Source organism: Gasterosteus aculeatus, chromosome 4 (assembly GCF_964276395.1).
Source record: "Gasterosteus aculeatus chromosome 4, fGasAcu3.hap1.1, whole genome shotgun sequence".
Taxonomy (NCBI): Eukaryota; Metazoa; Chordata; class Actinopteri; order Perciformes; family Gasterosteidae; genus Gasterosteus; species Gasterosteus aculeatus.
The window spans coordinates 17,984,920-18,003,012 of record NC_135691.1 but is presented as its reverse complement, the minus strand read 5'-3'; the positions used below and the strand labels follow the sequence as shown (position 1 = coordinate 18,003,012).

Here is an 18,093-nt window from a genome sequence, read left to right as displayed (position 1 = left end):
CAGCAGAAAATTCTAGTTTCTTAAAAACAATAAATAACTTATTCTCAGTTTAAATATTTTTACTTAGAAACTTGATTTTGATTGCAATGCAAGCAATTTGCTCTCAAAAATCGTTCTTTTTGTTTGCGTAATAAAGACACAAATCCTAGTATATTTTATTTAGAATGAATTAATTGTCTATACGAACTAGACCAAATCAAAAAATAAATAAAATACATCATCTATTTCAGGTACTTTAAATAAGACTTGGTCTTGTATTTAAGGGGTTTTAATGAACGTATTAAATGTAATGCGCTTTCTATTTCAATCTTTTCGCTAAAAAAAAGAAAGACCAGATTTTGAGCCCTTTCGTGCTCCGTAGGAGTGAGCGCATCTGCTCGGGGAAAATGCTGTTATGTCTTTTGTACGAATTCTCAGTGCAAATATTTTTTCACGGTAAACTACATCCAAATTATATGAACACCAATTGATGTCAAAATGTTTATTTTTATCCGAATAAACTGAGTTTGGAAGGTAACTTTCTTTTATAAATGGTAGCAACTCCCACCCCTGTGTATCTGAAATGGTACAGTCCGGAACTTGAATCATTTTGCGGGAAGTTTCCGATGTCTAATTAACGTTCGTTCCACCGAGTTTACAAACGGACGTGTTTGCTTCGTGTCTCAATGAGGTGAGAAATATAACTAGCTGCATTTTGAGTTATCTAAACATAGCGTTGCATTCATAACACACACCACTCTTTGTTATGTTGCAAACGTCAGGCATTTCATTGAAACTCTGACAACATAACCGAACGCTACTTAACAATGACGTCACTTTAATTTAGAAGATGCGTGTGGGCAGAGTGGTCAAACTAGCATAACTAGCCATTTGTTTTGTGTCCGTTAGGTAATGTAGCTACACGATTACCAGATGGAAGACAAACCAGAGTTCATTTTAAAACGTAACGTTACCTACTAAAAGCACTCGGTCACGTGTGTTAAAGTCCTCCTGAATTGAGTTTGGTTTTAGCTTTTTTATCCACATTACACAGCGCGAGGTTTGCAGTGCGTCACTTCATCAGGGCGAAAGATCAACAACGACCATGACTCATTTCGTCAGGAGGTGTCACTTGCCTTGGTCGAGGAGGAGGAGGAGGAGAAGGAGGAGGAGGAGGATGATGATGATGTTGTTTTTCTTTGTACAGTGCCAAAAAGGGCCGGAGAGCCAAAGTGCTCTCGGTGACACAACAGGTGAGTTTGTCATTGGCCATTGTATTATTTGTACCACTGATTTGATTCCAATTGAAAGCCACTCTGAGATATAACAACAGTACTGACATGAATATGAACGTGTCATTCCTCTGTGACGAAAACAAGGAGGAAATTCCCATGCAACATATTGTCTGTAGCTGAGTTATTACACTGTGTTGCGTAAAGACAGCTTGAACCACTGTGAATTATGGAACTTCTCTGTTGCGTTCAAATGCAGAAAGGTTCACCCAATGATCGAACGGATTCTCCCAACCTGTCCTCCATAGAGAGAGGGAGCTTCCTTGAGGGACTGCAGCAGGCTTATGGTAAGTTCATGACAACATCTGGCTGTATCACGATCCATGTCAGAGTCATCTTGTTGAACAGAAGCAGATTTCCTCTACAAACCCTCTTCTTTGTTTTTGTTTTTTTTCTTCCTACATTTTCTTCATTATTAGCCGTGGCCTTGTTTGCGGAGTCTAGCATAATGTCAAACCACCAACATTGTGGTGACCTCATAACTGTCGGTCTTGCCCACAAGGTAACCCTCTGCACAGCACGGCCCTGGAGGAAGATCTAAGCGTCCCAGAGGAGGGTCAGACGAACCGAGGCAAAGCTGGGAGAAAGGAAATCACTCAGAGAGGGAAGAGCGCTGTAAAAGAGCGAGGAGCCGCCGCGAAGAGGAAGGAGGCGGAGAGGAACGGGGAGAAGGAGGAGGAACAGGAGAAGAAAAAGAGGAGCAGGAGAAGTACTACAGGGGCGAGGTGAGCTCTAAGAGTTTAGTTTCCAGTCTACTGTAATGAGGATAAACCATATAGACACCATCATGAATAAATTGGGACAATGAAGACATGATGCAAGAAAAAGTAATTGTAAAATAGTATTTATCATAGAAAAAATACTTTATTTTACTGAACTCTATCATCATTACAGATGTAAATCACAGATGTAAACACAATAAATGCTATAATTTAATTATATCAATGACCAGTCATCAATGAGCCACGTTGGTACAATAAAGTTGGGCAGCAACTACCAATTATTTTGATAATCGATTAATCGGTCAATTATTTTTTTGATTAATTAATGAATCTCATAAAAAAATCAACATTAAAAAAAGCTGTAATTTCCACCCGTTTATTCTAAAACAGAAGTGAAAATACACATTGCAAAACGGCAAAACTTGAACATAATAATTATTTATAATAAATAAATGAAAATACAAATCAGAAAATGTAACAGTATTTGTTTTAATGTCAGAACTTGTTCTCTACACTACACTCACTTAGCTCACAGTCACAAACAAACCACCATGTTCACTTGAAGCGTATTCATTAAATTATTACCATCATTGTAGTGCAAGTCAACAAAATGTAGACCCCACATCTAAATACAGCTAAAAATAACAAAGTGATATGAGATTAATTTAAATGGCATTAAAAAGAACAGCACACACAAATATATTTGTTAACAATAACCGATATGTGACAAAGCACAAAATATATAAATGACAACAGATTGAAAAGTAAATGGTCCAAAAAAGGCGAGTAAATAAAAATGTGTCTTTAGTCTTGCTAACTGCTTTACTGCTGTTATTAGCGAGCTAACGCTAGCTTGATCAGCTGGGTGACAATGAGGCTCCTTACGTTCCTCACTTCAATACGGGACAAAGTGGTGATCCTGTGCCATTTTACGTTGACTTTGCATATTTTGCTATTGACACGCTTTTAGTTTATTTAGTGTGAAATGCTCGCACACCCTGGACGACTTCGTCGACGGGTCGAACAGACGTCTCTGCCTGCGTCATGTGACTCACAACAACTGCCGGCGCTGCTGGCGGCTCTTTCCTCTACGTCGGCTGGGCTCCATTTATTATTTATTAGGAGGAAGAAGAAGTGAATAATTACACACAGCAATAGTTAATTTTATTTGCACGGCATAATATTATACAGTGTCAGTGGGTTTTAGGGAACCTCAGCGCAAACAGTCGCTGCCTCATAAAAGATTAGGAAAAATACCTTTTTAGTAAAAACAGAAGAAATGTCCGGAGGGGAAAAAGTAACTTTTTATAAAGACAATCACAAGTACACAATAGATACAATGCGTCCAAAGGGTCAGTTTGAACTGTGGTGTGGCACGTAACGCTTTCTATTCTGTCAGCTGTCATTCTGTCGTCCCATCAAATGTTTTATCTCGTCGCTGCGTCCCAACAAGGCCAGTGGAAAATCAGCAGATGAAGAAGAGTGAGAACAGTGAGAGTGAAACGGAACGAGGAAAGCCCGGTGACGCTGCTCCGCAGGCGAGGAAGCGAGTGGTAAAATGTCTCCAATAATATCAACTGTTTAAAACCTACCGCGATTATGTTACTGCGGTCCTGTCTAGTGAAGACAATACGTTGAGACACTATTTCTCTTCCAGGAGGAATCTCACACGGGCCGTAAGCGAGTTCTGTCCTCGTCTGAGGGGGAGGATGGCGATGAGAGTTGGGTATGGACTGACTGTCACATACTGTAGCAGCTAGAAGCTTAGCATCCACACATTTGAACTCGTCGGTCTTTGTGTCGTTTATTCAGAACCCGAGCCCAAAGAAGGCAAAGGTTTTAAACTTGGCCAGAAGCAGAAAGTTGTCATCTAATAAGTCGAAACCTACAACATCATCTTCAGGTGAGGGGAAAGAGCTGAAGAGTCCCTTTAGAGCCGTGGATCTCAACTGTGGGTTGCGGACCCATTTTCAGTGGGTTATTTCCAGTCTGGACCGATGGGTTTGTCTGTTCTGACTGTAGCTGAGACTGAGGAGTGGGCCACCTCTGCAGGCTTTGGGGGGGTCAGTGACTACACTAAATATGGATTTTGCTACATTGAGGGCAAAAACAGTGTGTCCGTCCAAATTGTACTTTTGTCTTGTTCTATGCAGTCTTTCAGGTTCAAACTTTTTCATTTGTTGTCATTGCAAATCTTTTTTTTCAACTTTTCTTTTTTGTGATCCATAAGCATTTTGTGCATCTGCAGAACCAGACAAGCCCAACAGAGATGAAGAGAGGAAAAAGAGACGTGCGGGTGGAGGAACCGAGACAGAGGTGGTGCTGGATGCCTTCCTAGACTTCTGTGACCAGTACAGGTAAACAAATCAATCTGATGCGTCCACCTTGTGTCACCATACTAAGTCTGTGTATGATGAACTGCAGCAGTTGCTATAGCAACACTTAGTTCTTTTTTTCAGAGAGTCGGTGGAGTCCAAAGCAGTCAAACAGGCTGTTGATTCTTTCTCCTCCAACGTGGAAGAGCAACTGTTGGAAAAGGTCAGACTTTACCAATTGTATTTTAATTTGTTACATGAGGTGTTGCAGAAATGAGACAAACTGTAGTTTTCAACATGGTTCTGGTTTGCTTTTAGAGTTGGACTTTTGTCCAACGTTTGTTCACGCAAAGAAAGAAAACTACTTTGCCTTCAGTCAACTTAATAAAAAGGACAAAGAAATAGTTCTCCACTTATAACCAGTTTCCTCCCAAAGTAAGGAGCTATCACACCATCATGGTGTTGATCTAGTCAGCAATAAATGTGATCACACAAACTGTATCATATCCAACAAAACAGAAGTGAATGACACATGTTTGTTCTGTTTTTTTCTCTTCCAGATTTCTACTTCGAGGGAGTTAAAGGTTCTAAAAAAAGAAAATGCCAAGGTAACTATGGCGACCAGCCGCTGCCCATAAATGTTAAGATGGAAAGAGAGTGATGCAGGGATTAGGTAGGTCGCCTTTTTTAAGGCACAACAAAATGGACGTCTTTTATATCACACAACAAAAGGTTTGAATCTCGTAAACCTGTATTAACGATTTCAGCCATCTAACCAAAAACACATTGGCTTTGAGACAAAAGAACCAGACTTTACTGACCCACGTTGTGGTTTGAGCTCATTCATTTTCCTCATCAGGTCAAAGCTGTAATGGGTCTGGGGGTTATATGAGCAAATAGCAACACAAAGCGGACACGATGAACATCACACACCAGCATGTCGACGTTGTCATTGTGCACACGTGTCAGTGTCAGCTCAAAGCCCCACTGTGAGCTGACACGTGTGCACAAGGACGCCTCACAGAGCCCCTTAAGTCATGTCACATGATCCAGGCCGCCTCGAGGCACTGACTTCTACTTTCCGTCCCCGTCGGTGTTTGTTTCTGTGTGTGTCAGGTGGCTTCTTCCATCCACGCAAAGAAACGGAGACTACTGGATGCCAAACACGAGCTGATGAGGTGAGCATGCTATAATAACACACACACACACACCGGGTTTCTATCCCGTGAACTTGCGTCACTGTAAGAGGTTTACCGTCTTTAAACCAAACAACCTTTTTAAAAATGTATTAAGTAGTGCTGGGCAATGATTAAAATATTTAATTGCACTTAATTCCATAAACCTCTGCAATAATCAAATAACCAAATATTTCTTATCTCAAAGTTTAATCTTTAATCTTAAACCTAATTAAAATAAATGTAATGAAATATAAAACCACCGCCTGGAATTTAAAATATAAATGTCCACATAAGAGATCACGACTCAACCAACGAGAGCATTTCCTCCCAATCCCACATGCATCAACATCGCTCCTGTGACCTATGGTTTGTCTGTATGTGTATTCAGAGGCAGTAAGCATCAGACTTTCAAAATGATAATAACAATAAGAAAAACTGCATTAACGTGCGTTAATTAATTAATTTGTTTATGCATTACCTCTCCCAGCTCTAATGTATAGCCATTAAAACCTCCACATTGGTGCCCAAGATGCACTATTGAACTATGTTCCTCTACCTGCTTCAACATCCTCACGATGTCTTTTTGCACACGTGTGATTGGTTAGGGCAGAGCGGGCGGCGTGGCTGCTGCAGAAGGAGAAAGCTGAGCTTAAAGTCCAGTTGGCCGACCTGAGACGAGGCCAAGCCTTTCTGCGGGACTTCAGAGAGCTCAACCGACTTTACCTGGACCACCGACGCAAGCGGCCCAAAGAAAAAGAGACGGTATTTACACATACGCACACACACTTAATGCTCACAAGGCGCTTGTGTGTGTTTGTGTTGGGGCTACAGGGACGACTTTATTGACACAAACTACTTTCCCGTAATCTGATGCTTCCGGATATCTCCAAAAAGCGTTCACAGTGACGTTCTGCTTCCTCCCGTCCAGTACGGGGCGGCCAGCTTGCCTGCTCTGCTGCTGGAGACCAAGCAGGTCAGGACCGCTGAGCACCAGCTGTAAGGGAGCAACCAGCAGCCCAGAGGGAGGCGGAAGAAGAACCCGCCCGAGGAACCGTGTGTGGAATGAGAGCCAGCACAGAACGTGCACAGGTGGAATACTTGGAGGCTACATGAGCCACGCTGAGGCTGTATGACTTCTGTAGTGTTCTCTGATAGATGCAATAAACATTTGTACATTTACTGTGTTGTGTCTAAACATATGGAGCTAAATGCAGTCTAATAATTATGATTATTTGAAAGAAACTAAAAGTTCACCTGAAAAAAAAGTAACATCTGAACCTGATAAATAGAAGACCTCAAATAACCAAATACATGTAAGTGAAAGTGAAAGTACAACCTGGACTGGTCACCAGCCAATCACAGGGCTCCACAGAGACACACAAGTATTCACACTCCTACAGGCAATTTAGAGTCTCCAATCAACATATTGGAGTGCATGAACAATGTCTTTGGACTGTGGGAGGAAGCCGGAGTACCCAGAGAGAACCCACGCAGAGAACATGCAGACTCCACACAGAAAGGCCACTGGGCGGAGTGGAACCCAGGACCTTCTTGCTGTGAGGTGACAGAGCTAATCACCACACCACCGTGCAGCCCCTCAAGTGTAATAAGTATTTTATTTAAATTAAAGCAAAACTTCTATTTGACACATGTTTTTGTATAGTATTTTTGTTCGGATACATTTTTGTCATTTTCAAAGCTCAAGTACAAAATTTGATCCTTCAGTTTTCACTTTCATGTTTCAAATGACCCAAACATCAAAAGAATCAGCTGCTCCCGTTGGTGGAAATAGACCACATGGGAAGCAGCGTCCCGATTGGCTGGAAGTTGTAAGACAGGTACTTTGACCAACCTGACGTTTCCTTGAAATGATAGTCAGGACCGGGACTTCATGACACCACTACGTGCTCCTTTCTACCGCTCTCTAGAAACAGGTACCTTTATTTATTTAGTAGTAATGAGAACGTGTTGACTTGGTTGAATACGGTCGTCTTGTTCCTGTTTGTTAGACACAGTAAGAGTTCATTAGAGTTTTACCTGTAAGTTAAGGTAACCAGCGTTGGGCAAATTTAGACTGTAACGCTAAATGAATGAGCGTTAACGTCAGCTGGTCAACATTCGTTGTAATTTAATCACTTCCGTATGTTTCCTTGGCAAACACTTATATAAATACAACTATAAATATAACAGTTCGAGTCATCCTGTGACAACATTACGTCAGAAGCAGGAAGCGCTGCACCCGATCTGCTTCATGGACACAGTTAAATGTGTCGTTACGGTCACGTCCGTGGATCGTAACATTCGAGCCGCTAGTGAAATGAGCTTTGACTTCTTGTGACTTTTCCTCTTTTTATGAGTTAATGACTTTCGCTATGAGCAAAGGTTACGTCATAATGTCACAGTATTGGACGCCCCTGACCTTCCAGTAGGGATGGATCCGGCTTCTCCAGGCCTGGTTCGTGTGGCCGGTCGTGGGCTTTGTGTGTCGGCCGGTACCGGGAGTCGAACCCCGGTTCGGTTAAACAGTTGTATGACGGATCGTTGCTTTTACGTTTCAGGCAAAATGTGTTGTGATCATGCTGGATGTGAGTCTGGATGTGACCTGGAACTGATCAAAGAGCGTTCGCTGTTGTTTGACAAAATCAAAAAAGAACATCTTGAAAGTTATGCAGTGCATTTAAAGAATTACTTCACTGGAAGAAAACTTTGATGCCTGAAATACGTGGTTACTCTTATAAAAATCTATTTCATGGCTCGGCTTCTCCCTCGGGGGAACATGTCTAGCTTCTGAAAAATTATACTTTTCTTGTTGTTTTCAAATTGTTATTGAATCTAAAAGAACCAAACAAGATAATTGATGCGGTGATGGTTTTAATGTTCATGAAAAATATTCTGATCTATATTTTAGCATCATTATTACAGAGTTCTCAATGTTCAAACAACACAAATAAAGAATGTTTTATATGGCATGAAGAGAGAATGTGTTTTATGTTTTGTGTCTCTGCTTTCACCAAACGTCACAGTTCGAACATGTTCTAACTGTTCACGCCTGCAGGATAATGGCTGAGCGCCACAGAGACAAGCAGAGTGCAGAGGACACCGTGGATGCTTTGGCAGATTTTCCAAAGAGGTAATTATTGTAATTATTGACATCTTATCACTCCTGGATTCAACAGCCTCATGCTGTCCACTGAAAAGAGGGGCGTTATTGTAAAACAGGTAGACTTGGATCCCACTTTCGTACAGTCATGGAAAATTTGCACCGCGGTTGTGTGAACGCACCTTAACTGAAAAGTTCTGTGGCCGTAAAAACAGTAGGTCAGGGATCATCCACCTTGTCAGGGAAGTGTAGATTTAACTGTGGTTGGCTACATATGGAAAAGTGCACCTCATGAGTTACGACAAACGAAGACCCGGGACGAGCAGAATATAAGTAATGTGGAGGCAGAACATGAGATGTTTCAAACATGAAATACTACAGCAACCCCATCAGAGGGCGACTGCTAGCGAAGCTACACACCGAGCAGCACGTCTCTCTCTTCGGCGAGCAGCTCCGTACACAACACCAGCATTTTCCGACGTGCGCTGCCCGTCTGCTGGCGAGGGTGTAGCGGCGTTCCTTCGTGTGCTGTCCGTCATTGAGTTGCAGACACGTGACTTCATTTTCTTATGCAAATGATCGTTTGATGATCGTTTGATTATTTCCGTTTCCTCTTTTTTTTACGCAGCAAAGCGTCAACTTAATAGACAATTAATAAATTCTGTCACGCGGTAGATAAACGATATGCTTTTGTGCCACATGCAGCTCTTCTGTGTTGCATCTGCTGTAATCATGACGTCAATGGAGACACACAAAGAGCGCCAATCCAACATAAATGCTTTCAATACAGGTTATATATCTTTATTTTCTGCACGATGAGCATAGATTAAATGATTAATACATCTTCCGGCTCTTACAGAGGCTCTGTACGTATACTGTAAACTTTCTGTGAAAGAATAAGGTCTTGGTTCAGGCACTGTTTTTAGGTATGTTTTAAAAGTATCGTTTTAGCACTGGTATTGACTATCATTTGGGTTTTTACCCAAACGATACTCATCCATAGTGGATAATTGTAAACATTAAAAAACAGACAGACTTTCTTGGGGCTTAATTGAATGGCGGGGGAAACACTGTATGCCTCGGAATTCTCATTGTTAGTTTAAATACAACATTTTCTTACTTACTTCATGTATACAGATTTCACAACATTTTTGGTCATGCAAATTTAGTTTGTAGTCATGGAAATCCAATGGTCTGTGAATGTAAAATGTGTATTTTGGCGTGCGTCCTTGTGTGTGCACATTGTCAGCCCGAATGCAAAGCCCAAAGGCGGCAGCAGGACTTCCGAAGACATGGAATCAGGCTTTGACCCGTACCGCTACAAGATGGACTATCCCTCCATGGGCATCTGTTTGATCATCAACAATAAGAACTTCCTCCACAGCACAGGTAGCTACACCCACTGGTGCACACACACACACACACACACACACACACACACATTTTTTACTCTAATTTATTCAGCGAATCGACAATGTCCACGAGTGTGAAAAGCCATCTTTTTTTTTTTTCTTCATGTTTCTAAGTCCGCCCTGTGGCGAGGACTCGGCCGCACCTGTTGTGAGGAAATGCTGTGAAACAAGTACTACTGTTACTACTTGAAACTCTGTACCAAATTGCACACTTTATTTTTTCGTTTTCTTTTGGTACCTACAGGCACTGCCCTTAATGTTTATCCTCATAACAATCTACCTTAAACTTTGATCCTCTTGCTAATAGTTGGGTCGAAACAGCCTGAAGAGTACTGTAATATGCTACCAGATGTAGGAGAACATGGTATTTTTGGGCAATACTACTTTTGATGTACTACGTTTAGTGACATACTAAATTTGGTTCTTGTGTACTAAACAGTGTGGTAGCGTGAGTGTTGAAGCGCACCGTGAGGGAAACGACCCGGACGTATCGACGTAGGAGCCGTGAGGAGAGCTCATCAAACTCTCTTACTACTCAAGAAAGGTGCTTCAATGCATCCTTTCCCATCTCCTTTAGCATAGGGTACACTTGACCGTCCTCTACCAAAGGAGAGAATGCCGTCCCACAAGTCTTTGCTGTTCCCCCATGCATTCTATACAGTTCTATTGTTAACCATATGTCTTTATACCGACCCCCACCCTGCGCTCCTGCCTTCGATAAACGAGACAGATCCGACAAGCTTGGTTACTCTCTTGCAGACTGCCTGCACTCCGTACGACCGCTGGACCTTCTCTGCTCAAGGAACTTTAATTTAGTATTACAGCACTCTCTTGGTACTACTACTACAGTGCATCCGGAAAATATTCACAGCGCTTCACTTTTTCCACATTTTGTTATGTTACAGCCTTATTCCAAAATGGATTAAATTCATTATTTTCCTCAACATTCTACACACAACAACCCATAATGACAAAGTGAAAACTGTTTTTGGCAAATATTTGCAAATCTGTAGCTCAGGTGCATCCTGTTTCCACTGATCATCCTTGAGATGTTTCTACAACTTGATTGGAGTCCACCTGTGCTAAATTCAGTTGATTGGACATGATTGAGAAAGGCACACACCTGTCTGTATAAGGTATCACAGTTGACAGTGCATATCAGAGCATAAGAGTTGGCCGCCTAGCCAGACTGAGCGATCGGGGGAGAAGGGCCTTAGTCAGGGAGGTGACCAGGAACCCGATAGTCACTCTGACAGAGCTCCAGCGTTGTTCTATGAAGAGAGGAGAACCTTCCAGAAGGACAACCATCACTGCAGCACTCCACAAATCAGACCTGTTTGGTAGAGTGGCCAGACGGAAGCCTCTCCTCAGTAAAAAGCACATGACAGCCCGCCTGAAGGACTCTGACCATGAGAAACAAAATTCTCTGGTCTGATGAAACAAAGTTTGAACTCTTTGGCCTGAATGCCAAGCGTCATGTCTGGAGGAAACCAGGCACTGCTCATCACCTGGCCAATACCATCCCTACAGTGAAGCATGGTGGTGGTGGTGGCAGCATCATGCTGTGGGGATGTTTTTCAGCGGGAGGAACTGGGAGACTAGCCAGGATTGAGGGAAAGATGAATGCAGCAATGTACAGCGACATCCTCGATGAAAACATGCTCCGAAGCGCTCTGGACCTCAGACTGGGGCGATGGTTCATCGTCCAACAGGACAACGACCCGAAGCACACAGCCAAGATAACAAAGGAGTGGCTTCGGGACAACTCTGTGAATGTCCTTGAGTGGCCCAGCCAGAGCCCTGACTTGAACCCCATTGAACATCTCTGGAGAGATCTGAACATGGCTGTGCACCAACGCTCCCCATCCAACCTGATGGAACTTGAGAGGTTCTGCAAAGAAGAATGGGAGAAACTGCCCAGAAATAGGTGTGCCACGCTTGTGGAATCATACCAAAGAAGACTTGAGGCTGTAATTGCTGCCAAAGGTGCTTCAACAAAGTATTGAGCAAAGGCTGTGAATACTTATGTATATGTTTTTGTTCTTTATTTTTAACAGATTTGCAAAAAACAGTTTTCACTTTGTCATTATGGGTTGTTGTGTGTAGAATGTTGAGGAAATAATGAATTTAATCCATTTTGGAATAAGGCTGTAACATAACAAAATGTGGAAAAAGTGAACCGCTGTGAATACTTTCCGGATCCACGGTATAATAGTTTTCCCACCACATTTCCTCACTCCTTATTTTCAGTCCGTCACATCTGTCCTTTTGCTCCACAGCGCTTTCCGTGGAGGTAAAGGGGTTAGGTAAAGAGTAGGACATCATTAATTTTTTAAAACTCAACCACAGCGTCCACAAGTCTTTTTCCACATAAGACATTTGGACATGGAGCAGTAGTAAAATCCCAGGTTCAACAGAGCATAATAAAATAAGCAAGTGCCAAATTGTATATAGCTACTTCAGATTTATTCTCCTGGTGTGGATCTCTGTGGCGGGTTCCTGGGACTCTGGAATGGAACCGAGCCATCGTTAATATTATCAATAATGTCTGCCACGAGAAAGCTTCTGATCGGCGTACTCCAGGATCTACTCAAAAGCCCCAACGTCGTCCTACCACCATGATTTTCTGGCTTCTTTCACCTGTGTCTTGTCATTTCAGCGACTCTGTTCGCTCTGAAGAACAAATCACCATGTTGTGTTGAAGCCTGTGCGTTTCTACCTCTGCTTTTCTGCCTGTCTCTCCAGGCATGAGTCCTCGCAACGGGACGGATGTGGATGCCGCCGACGCTTTAGGGACCTTCTCGAAACTGGGTTATAAGGTCACTGTGGCCAACGATCAGACTGTGGACCAGATGATACAGCTGCTGGTCAAGGGTAATGGAAACATGCAGCTTTTCATTTGCTCGAGGTGTCTGATGTTGAAGTAAAATGCTCAACCATCTGCCTATTTTTAAATGTATTTGTTTTGGTTTTTTAGTACATCTAAAATAAATGAGCACAAGCAAAATTCTCACATGGCAAAGTAACTCCATAACGTATTTAATAAACAATTGGATAAAAAGAAGAAATAATAATAATTCTATTAAAAGGTTTCCTTCAGTGACTCGAAGTTGGCAGTTCCAATATAGTCTTTTGTAGTTGTTGTTTTTTTCCACAGAAAATGTTAAATTCCTATCTTCAAATTTGTTATGATTGAACTTCAAGTATGGATATTTTAAAATGAAAGATTTCCTCATTAAATCTAGGGACAACTTTGAAATTATAATATCAACTGATTGTAATCCTTTTTTATAAAGGACTTTAAATAAGTATTCCAAAGTTGGATCTGGGGTGATTTGCTTCATTTACATAGTAAACAGCGTTACCGTAGCAACATGCGGCAACCTCTAGATCAGAGGTCACGAACTGGCAGGCCGCGGTCCTGGCCCCAGATCTAGAAGCCGTCCCATCCGCAAAAAAAAAATTAGGAAGAAATGGACAGCGAAAGTAAAGGATTTAATCCACAATGTACGGACTGGTTTGTGTTCATATCTGCTCAGAACCCGTTGACACCATCATGAGGCTCAATGAGCTCCTCCACGTGTGTGTGTGTGTGTGTGTGTGTGTGTGTGTGTGTATTGAACTCTGATGTGTTTACATTTAGAATTTGCTGAGACTGTCAAGTCCAAATAGTGAAGCAGAAATGGGGAAATTCAATCTCATCATCCGTTATTTTATTTTTTCTGAATTGAAGCACTTTATTAAATGCAGCCCTACTTCTACTTAGTTAATTGAGAGAACATTATTCATATTTAGTCACACATATATGTCGTATATTGATTATATGCAAATGTTGATCAACTCTACTTTATTCGATCACACCAAGTAGTCACATTATGATCTTCCGGATCTTGCTTCTAGAAATTCTCTCTAACTGGACCTCTTCACATTTTAATTGTAGACCCCTGCTCTAGATGTCAGCGTCTGACACTGGTTTCTGGTTTCTCTGATTCCAAAACGCACTCATGAGCTTCACCAATGTCTGTGCAATATGTTTACAAATCATCTATTTATGAACATACAGCATCTGCGCTATTAAAACAGAACATTTGTTCTGTGTGTCTCCAGTATCCAAGCAGGATCACAGCAACAGCGCGTCGTTTGTGTGTGTGCTGCTGAGTCATGGGGACGAGGGTGTGATATACGGCACCGACGGCTTCGAGAAGTTAGATGACCTGACAAAGTTCTTCAAAGGAGATCGCTGCAGGAGTCTGGTGGGGAAACCCAAACTCTTCTTCATACAGGTGAGATGAGGGTCCATGTAGCCAACTTCATTCCTCGGTGCAGGCTGTGATGACTGAGGAATGCCTACATGTACCACGATGCATTGCAATGAGGAATCTACTGCTTCGATTGACATTTCTAGCTGTGTGTGATAATTAGAAAGTCTGGTTGATATGCCACTAACTTGTTTGAGTGAGGAGAAGAACCACCACTGCTGCTGATGATGATGATGATGATGATGATGAAATTCCTTTAATGATCCCCCATAGGGTCTAAAATACATGTTTTAATTAATTAGTTAATTAGCACGTGATTAATTAGTTAATCTATTGACAGCCCCAAAAAAATACAATTAAACAGCGTCTAAAACACACTTTCTAAAGTGATTACTTGTTCATTTATAAGATTCAGTCTTTTGAAGAATAACAAACTTATATTGCGATTTAATTTAGATTAATACATTTCTAAATATGAGATCAATTGGTTAATTCCCTATTTCATACATGAAATAATTCCTCTGCACAGTTCTCCGCTGTGTGTCGTGCCTCTGTTTGTTTTACCTCCAATACAAAAGGCTCTCTCCATCTTCAACAACCGCCTCTGTCTTTCCGATCTAACTGACTGCAGCTATCGACAGAAGTACACAAAGTTGCGTTAACTGCATTGAAATATTTTATCTCATTCATCGGTCATAATTATCTCATGGATTAATGGGTTAACTTTAACAGCCTTAATCTGTGTATATGTACATATGTGTGTGTGTGTGTTACTGTGAGGGGGGGGTTAGGATGATGCCAAAAAAAACACCATCACGTGTCATGCTCGTGCTTGTCGCCCCCTAAAGGCGTGCCGGGGGACGGAGCTGGATGAAGGGTCCCAAATTGAGGCCGACAGTGTAGATGGGCAGACGTTGGACAGGATCCCTGTGGAAGCAGACTTCCTGTACGCCTATTCCACCGCCCCAGGTAACCTTACGTCGTAGCGTTAGATGAAGGCTGACTGTGAGTAGTTTAATGCAGCAAAACGTCCCACAGGCTACTACGCTTGGAGGAACACCCAGAATGGCTCGTGGTTCATGCAGTCGCTGTGTGAGATGCTGCGGCGTTTCAGCGGCCAGCTGGAGCTGATGCAGATCATGACCCGACTCAACCACAGGGTGGCGCTGCACTTTGAGTCCTCCTCTGACACACCCGGGTACAGCGGCAAGAAGCAGATCCCATGTATCGTGTCCATGCTGACCAAAGATTTCTATTTTCCTAAGATCTCCGATTGACTTCTGTTGTTTTTTACCTTTATTTTAAAGTGTTGAATAGTTCATGTAGAACACGATAGCATTAATGTTAGTTCTGGGGGGCTTCGAGGAGAACCCAAATGCATTGTCAACATTAGGATACCGGAGAGCAGATCCGGTCATGGTGATCCTCAATCAGGGGTTTTAATGATTTTTGTCTTCTAAGAAAATCTAGCCCAGTTTTACCTACAATGTATGTTTGATTATCGGGTCTTTCAGAAAAATATACTTGCGGGTGGTGGGACAGACAGATTGTATTTTCAATCAACCTGCTTCAGTGATTCCACATGTACAAGTTTAAGGTTATGGATGTGATTTTAATAACACATATACATAATGCTGTATATTCAAAGGGTAAACAGAGGCTTCACCACACTTGTGTTTTTGAATGCAATAAATGTACAAAGTGTCATAAAATATCAAACCAGCAGTTTAAAGAGGTAGTGATGCGTTGCGTATGTGGCAGTGATGAATGTATGTGACGAATCTACCTAAAGTAATCCGAGCAACAGACTGATAATTATCCTAATGCTGATAAATAGCCCTAATGTGAGTACTGTGGTAGAATATCTCGAATGCTTGTTTCCTTTTTCAGGTGGTCACAAATCTGCTGTCAGTGTTGTAGGCCTCTGTACTCTGGGTGTTTCTATAAGTCTGACTGGGATTGATGATGGTATGGATGATGGTTCAGCAATGGTAAAGGGATAATTCAACTACAGTTATTGAATAAAAACAAAAGTAAAGTTTGTATCCACTTTGGTGCTAAAAGGCTGTTATTGTGAACTCACTTTATAATATTTGTCCTGATGAAAACTCAAATATTATAAAACAAACTCATTTACAACCACTTTTCCACATATTGTTAACTTCTGTCTGCTGCAGCCTCAAATTCTGGAAGCTATGTGTAAATATTAGGGGTGTAACGATTCATTCACTGAAACGATTAATCGATTTATATTCCTGCAATCCAACTGAATCGATCTGTGCTCCGCAAATCGGCATTCCGGACGACATACATCGATTACAAATCGATTGAAATGGTACATAATCGATTGAATCGATACTTGGAAACTGCACATTGGATTTAAGTACAAAAACGGTATGGATGTGTGTTTGTTTTTTAGCACTTTAGACACGTTAAATGTTACTGGATTCAGTCTGCCTGTCTGTGACGTCATCAGTATGCAGCGGCAGCCGCGCGAAACTCGGAACAACAACAAAACAGCGTGGAGGAGACGACTGCGAGCGGGACATTTATTACAAACTAACTTATCGATCCAGCGTGTGGAGACATTTTGGCTTTTGCAAACAGGGAGGTGTTTTAAAGAAGTCGGTCGCTTTTGTAGAATATGTAGAAGCCAAATAAAAAACACGGAAACACAACGAATCTTTCCGGCCATCTACTAAGGCGCCATGGGATTAAACAACGCCGACAGTCAGGCACCTCTAGCAGCGTTACCGCTGCAGCAGCAGCAGCAGCAGCAGCAGAACTCCAGCTCTGCAGACACCTCAGGCCTCGCCAGCACCAAACTCAACATCACAGTTACAATTGCCAAGTTTATCTGTAAAGACATGCGACCCTACAATGTGGTTGAAAATCTGGGGTTCTGTAAATTTATCCAAACATTGTATAATTATTGTGTAATGTTTACATTGAAAATGGCACTTGATTCAAAGAAAATGTTAATACATTTGCCATTAATTGTTTGTTTATAATATCCATAATTAATTTAAACTTGATTTCTTTACAAGAAACAACAGGGATCTCAGAAACTTTGCCTACACTGTCCAGTAAAGTTACTGAATCGAATTCAAGTCACTGAATCGAATCGTTCTAAATTAACCCAGATCGTCCATGAATCGAATCGGCAACCACGAATCGCGATTCGATTTGAATCGTTGTTAAAATGAATCATTACACCCCTAGTAAATATGTTTACTTTCCTTGCAACTACAGTGGGGAAAATAAGTATTTAAACCCCTGCCGATTTTGAAGTTTGGCCACTTGCAAAGAAATGTGTGATCTATAATTATAGTGGTAGGGGTATTTTAACAGTGAGAAACAGAATATCAACAAAAAAAACAGCATTTTATAACATGACTTTATTTGCATTTGATCCAGAAAATAAGCCTTTGAACCCCCAAGAAAAGCATTACTTAATACTTGGTGAAGTAACCCTTGTTGGAAAGCACAGACATCAGACGTTTCTTGTAGTTGGTCACCAGGTTTATACACAACCCAGGAGGGATTTTGGTCCACTCCTCTTTGCAGATCCACTCTGCCACTGTCGCTTGGCAATGTGAAGCTTCAGCTTCCTCCACAGATTTTCTATGGGATTAAGGTCCAGAGACTGGCTAGGCCGCTCCATGACCTTAACATGCCGCTTCTTGAGCCACTCCTTTGTTGCCTTGGCCGTATGCTTTGGGTCATTGTGCTGCTGGAAGACCCACCCTCGACAAATTTTCAACTTCCTGGCTGAGGGAAGGAGGTTCTCGCCCAAGATTGCACGATATATGGCCACATCCATAGCCCCCTGGATG

The 18,093-nt window shown here is 41.8% G+C and overlaps 2 protein-coding genes across 2 annotated transcripts; both read left to right on the top strand.

The window, feature by feature from the left end:
* The first annotated feature begins 352 nt into the window (after positions 1 to 352).
* On the top strand, positions 353 to 6,669 carry cenpu (centromere protein U). Its single transcript, XM_040175245.2, has 13 exons — positions 353 to 670; positions 1,187 to 1,232; positions 1,471 to 1,558; positions 1,774 to 1,996; positions 3,447 to 3,546; positions 3,651 to 3,719; positions 3,806 to 3,896; positions 4,242 to 4,350; positions 4,453 to 4,531; positions 4,869 to 4,916; positions 5,425 to 5,486; positions 6,092 to 6,248; positions 6,415 to 6,669. Exons 1-13 carry the CDS (start codon positions 666 to 668, stop codon positions 6,484 to 6,486), a joined length of 1,149 nt encoding a protein of 382 aa, XP_040031179.2. The 5' UTR covers positions 353 to 665; the 3' UTR covers positions 6,487 to 6,669.
* A 579-nt stretch (positions 6,670 to 7,248) lies between these two features.
* Positions 7,249 to 16,306, top strand: LOC120818221 (caspase-3). The gene is made up of 7 exons (XM_040175128.2): positions 7,249 to 7,420; positions 8,542 to 8,616; positions 9,836 to 9,975; positions 12,744 to 12,872; positions 14,106 to 14,281; positions 15,106 to 15,226; positions 15,296 to 16,306. The coding sequence occupies exons 2-7, from the start codon at positions 8,546 to 8,548 to the stop codon at positions 15,532 to 15,534; spliced, it is 876 nt and encodes a 291-aa protein (XP_040031062.2). The 5' UTR covers positions 7,249 to 7,420; positions 8,542 to 8,545; the 3' UTR covers positions 15,535 to 16,306.
* Positions 16,307 to 18,093: the final 1,787 nt, after the last annotated feature.

What these genes read in the sequence shown, in the direction of transcription:
- cenpu (XM_040175245.2), top strand. An exon ending in AGGATGGCGATGAGAGTTGG is followed by an intron (nt 3,720 to 3,805) that starts GTATGGACTGAC and finishes TCGTTTATTCAG; the next exon opens with AACCCGAGCCCAAAGAAGGC. An exon ending in GGCCCAAAGAAAAAGAGACG is followed by an intron (nt 6,249 to 6,414) that starts GTATTTACACAT and finishes CCTCCCGTCCAG; the next exon opens with TACGGGGCGGCCAGCTTGCC.
- LOC120818221 (XM_040175128.2), top strand. Translation starts at nt 8,546, where the DNA reads ATGGCTGAGCGCCACAGAGACAAGCAGAGTGCAGAGGACACCGTGGAT. An exon ending in CCAAACTCTTCTTCATACAG is followed by an intron (nt 14,282 to 15,105) that starts GTGAGATGAGGG and finishes CGCCCCCTAAAG; the next exon opens with GCGTGCCGGGGGACGGAGCT. An exon ending in CGCCTATTCCACCGCCCCAG is followed by an intron (nt 15,227 to 15,295) that starts GTAACCTTACGT and finishes AACGTCCCACAG; the next exon opens with GCTACTACGCTTGGAGGAAC.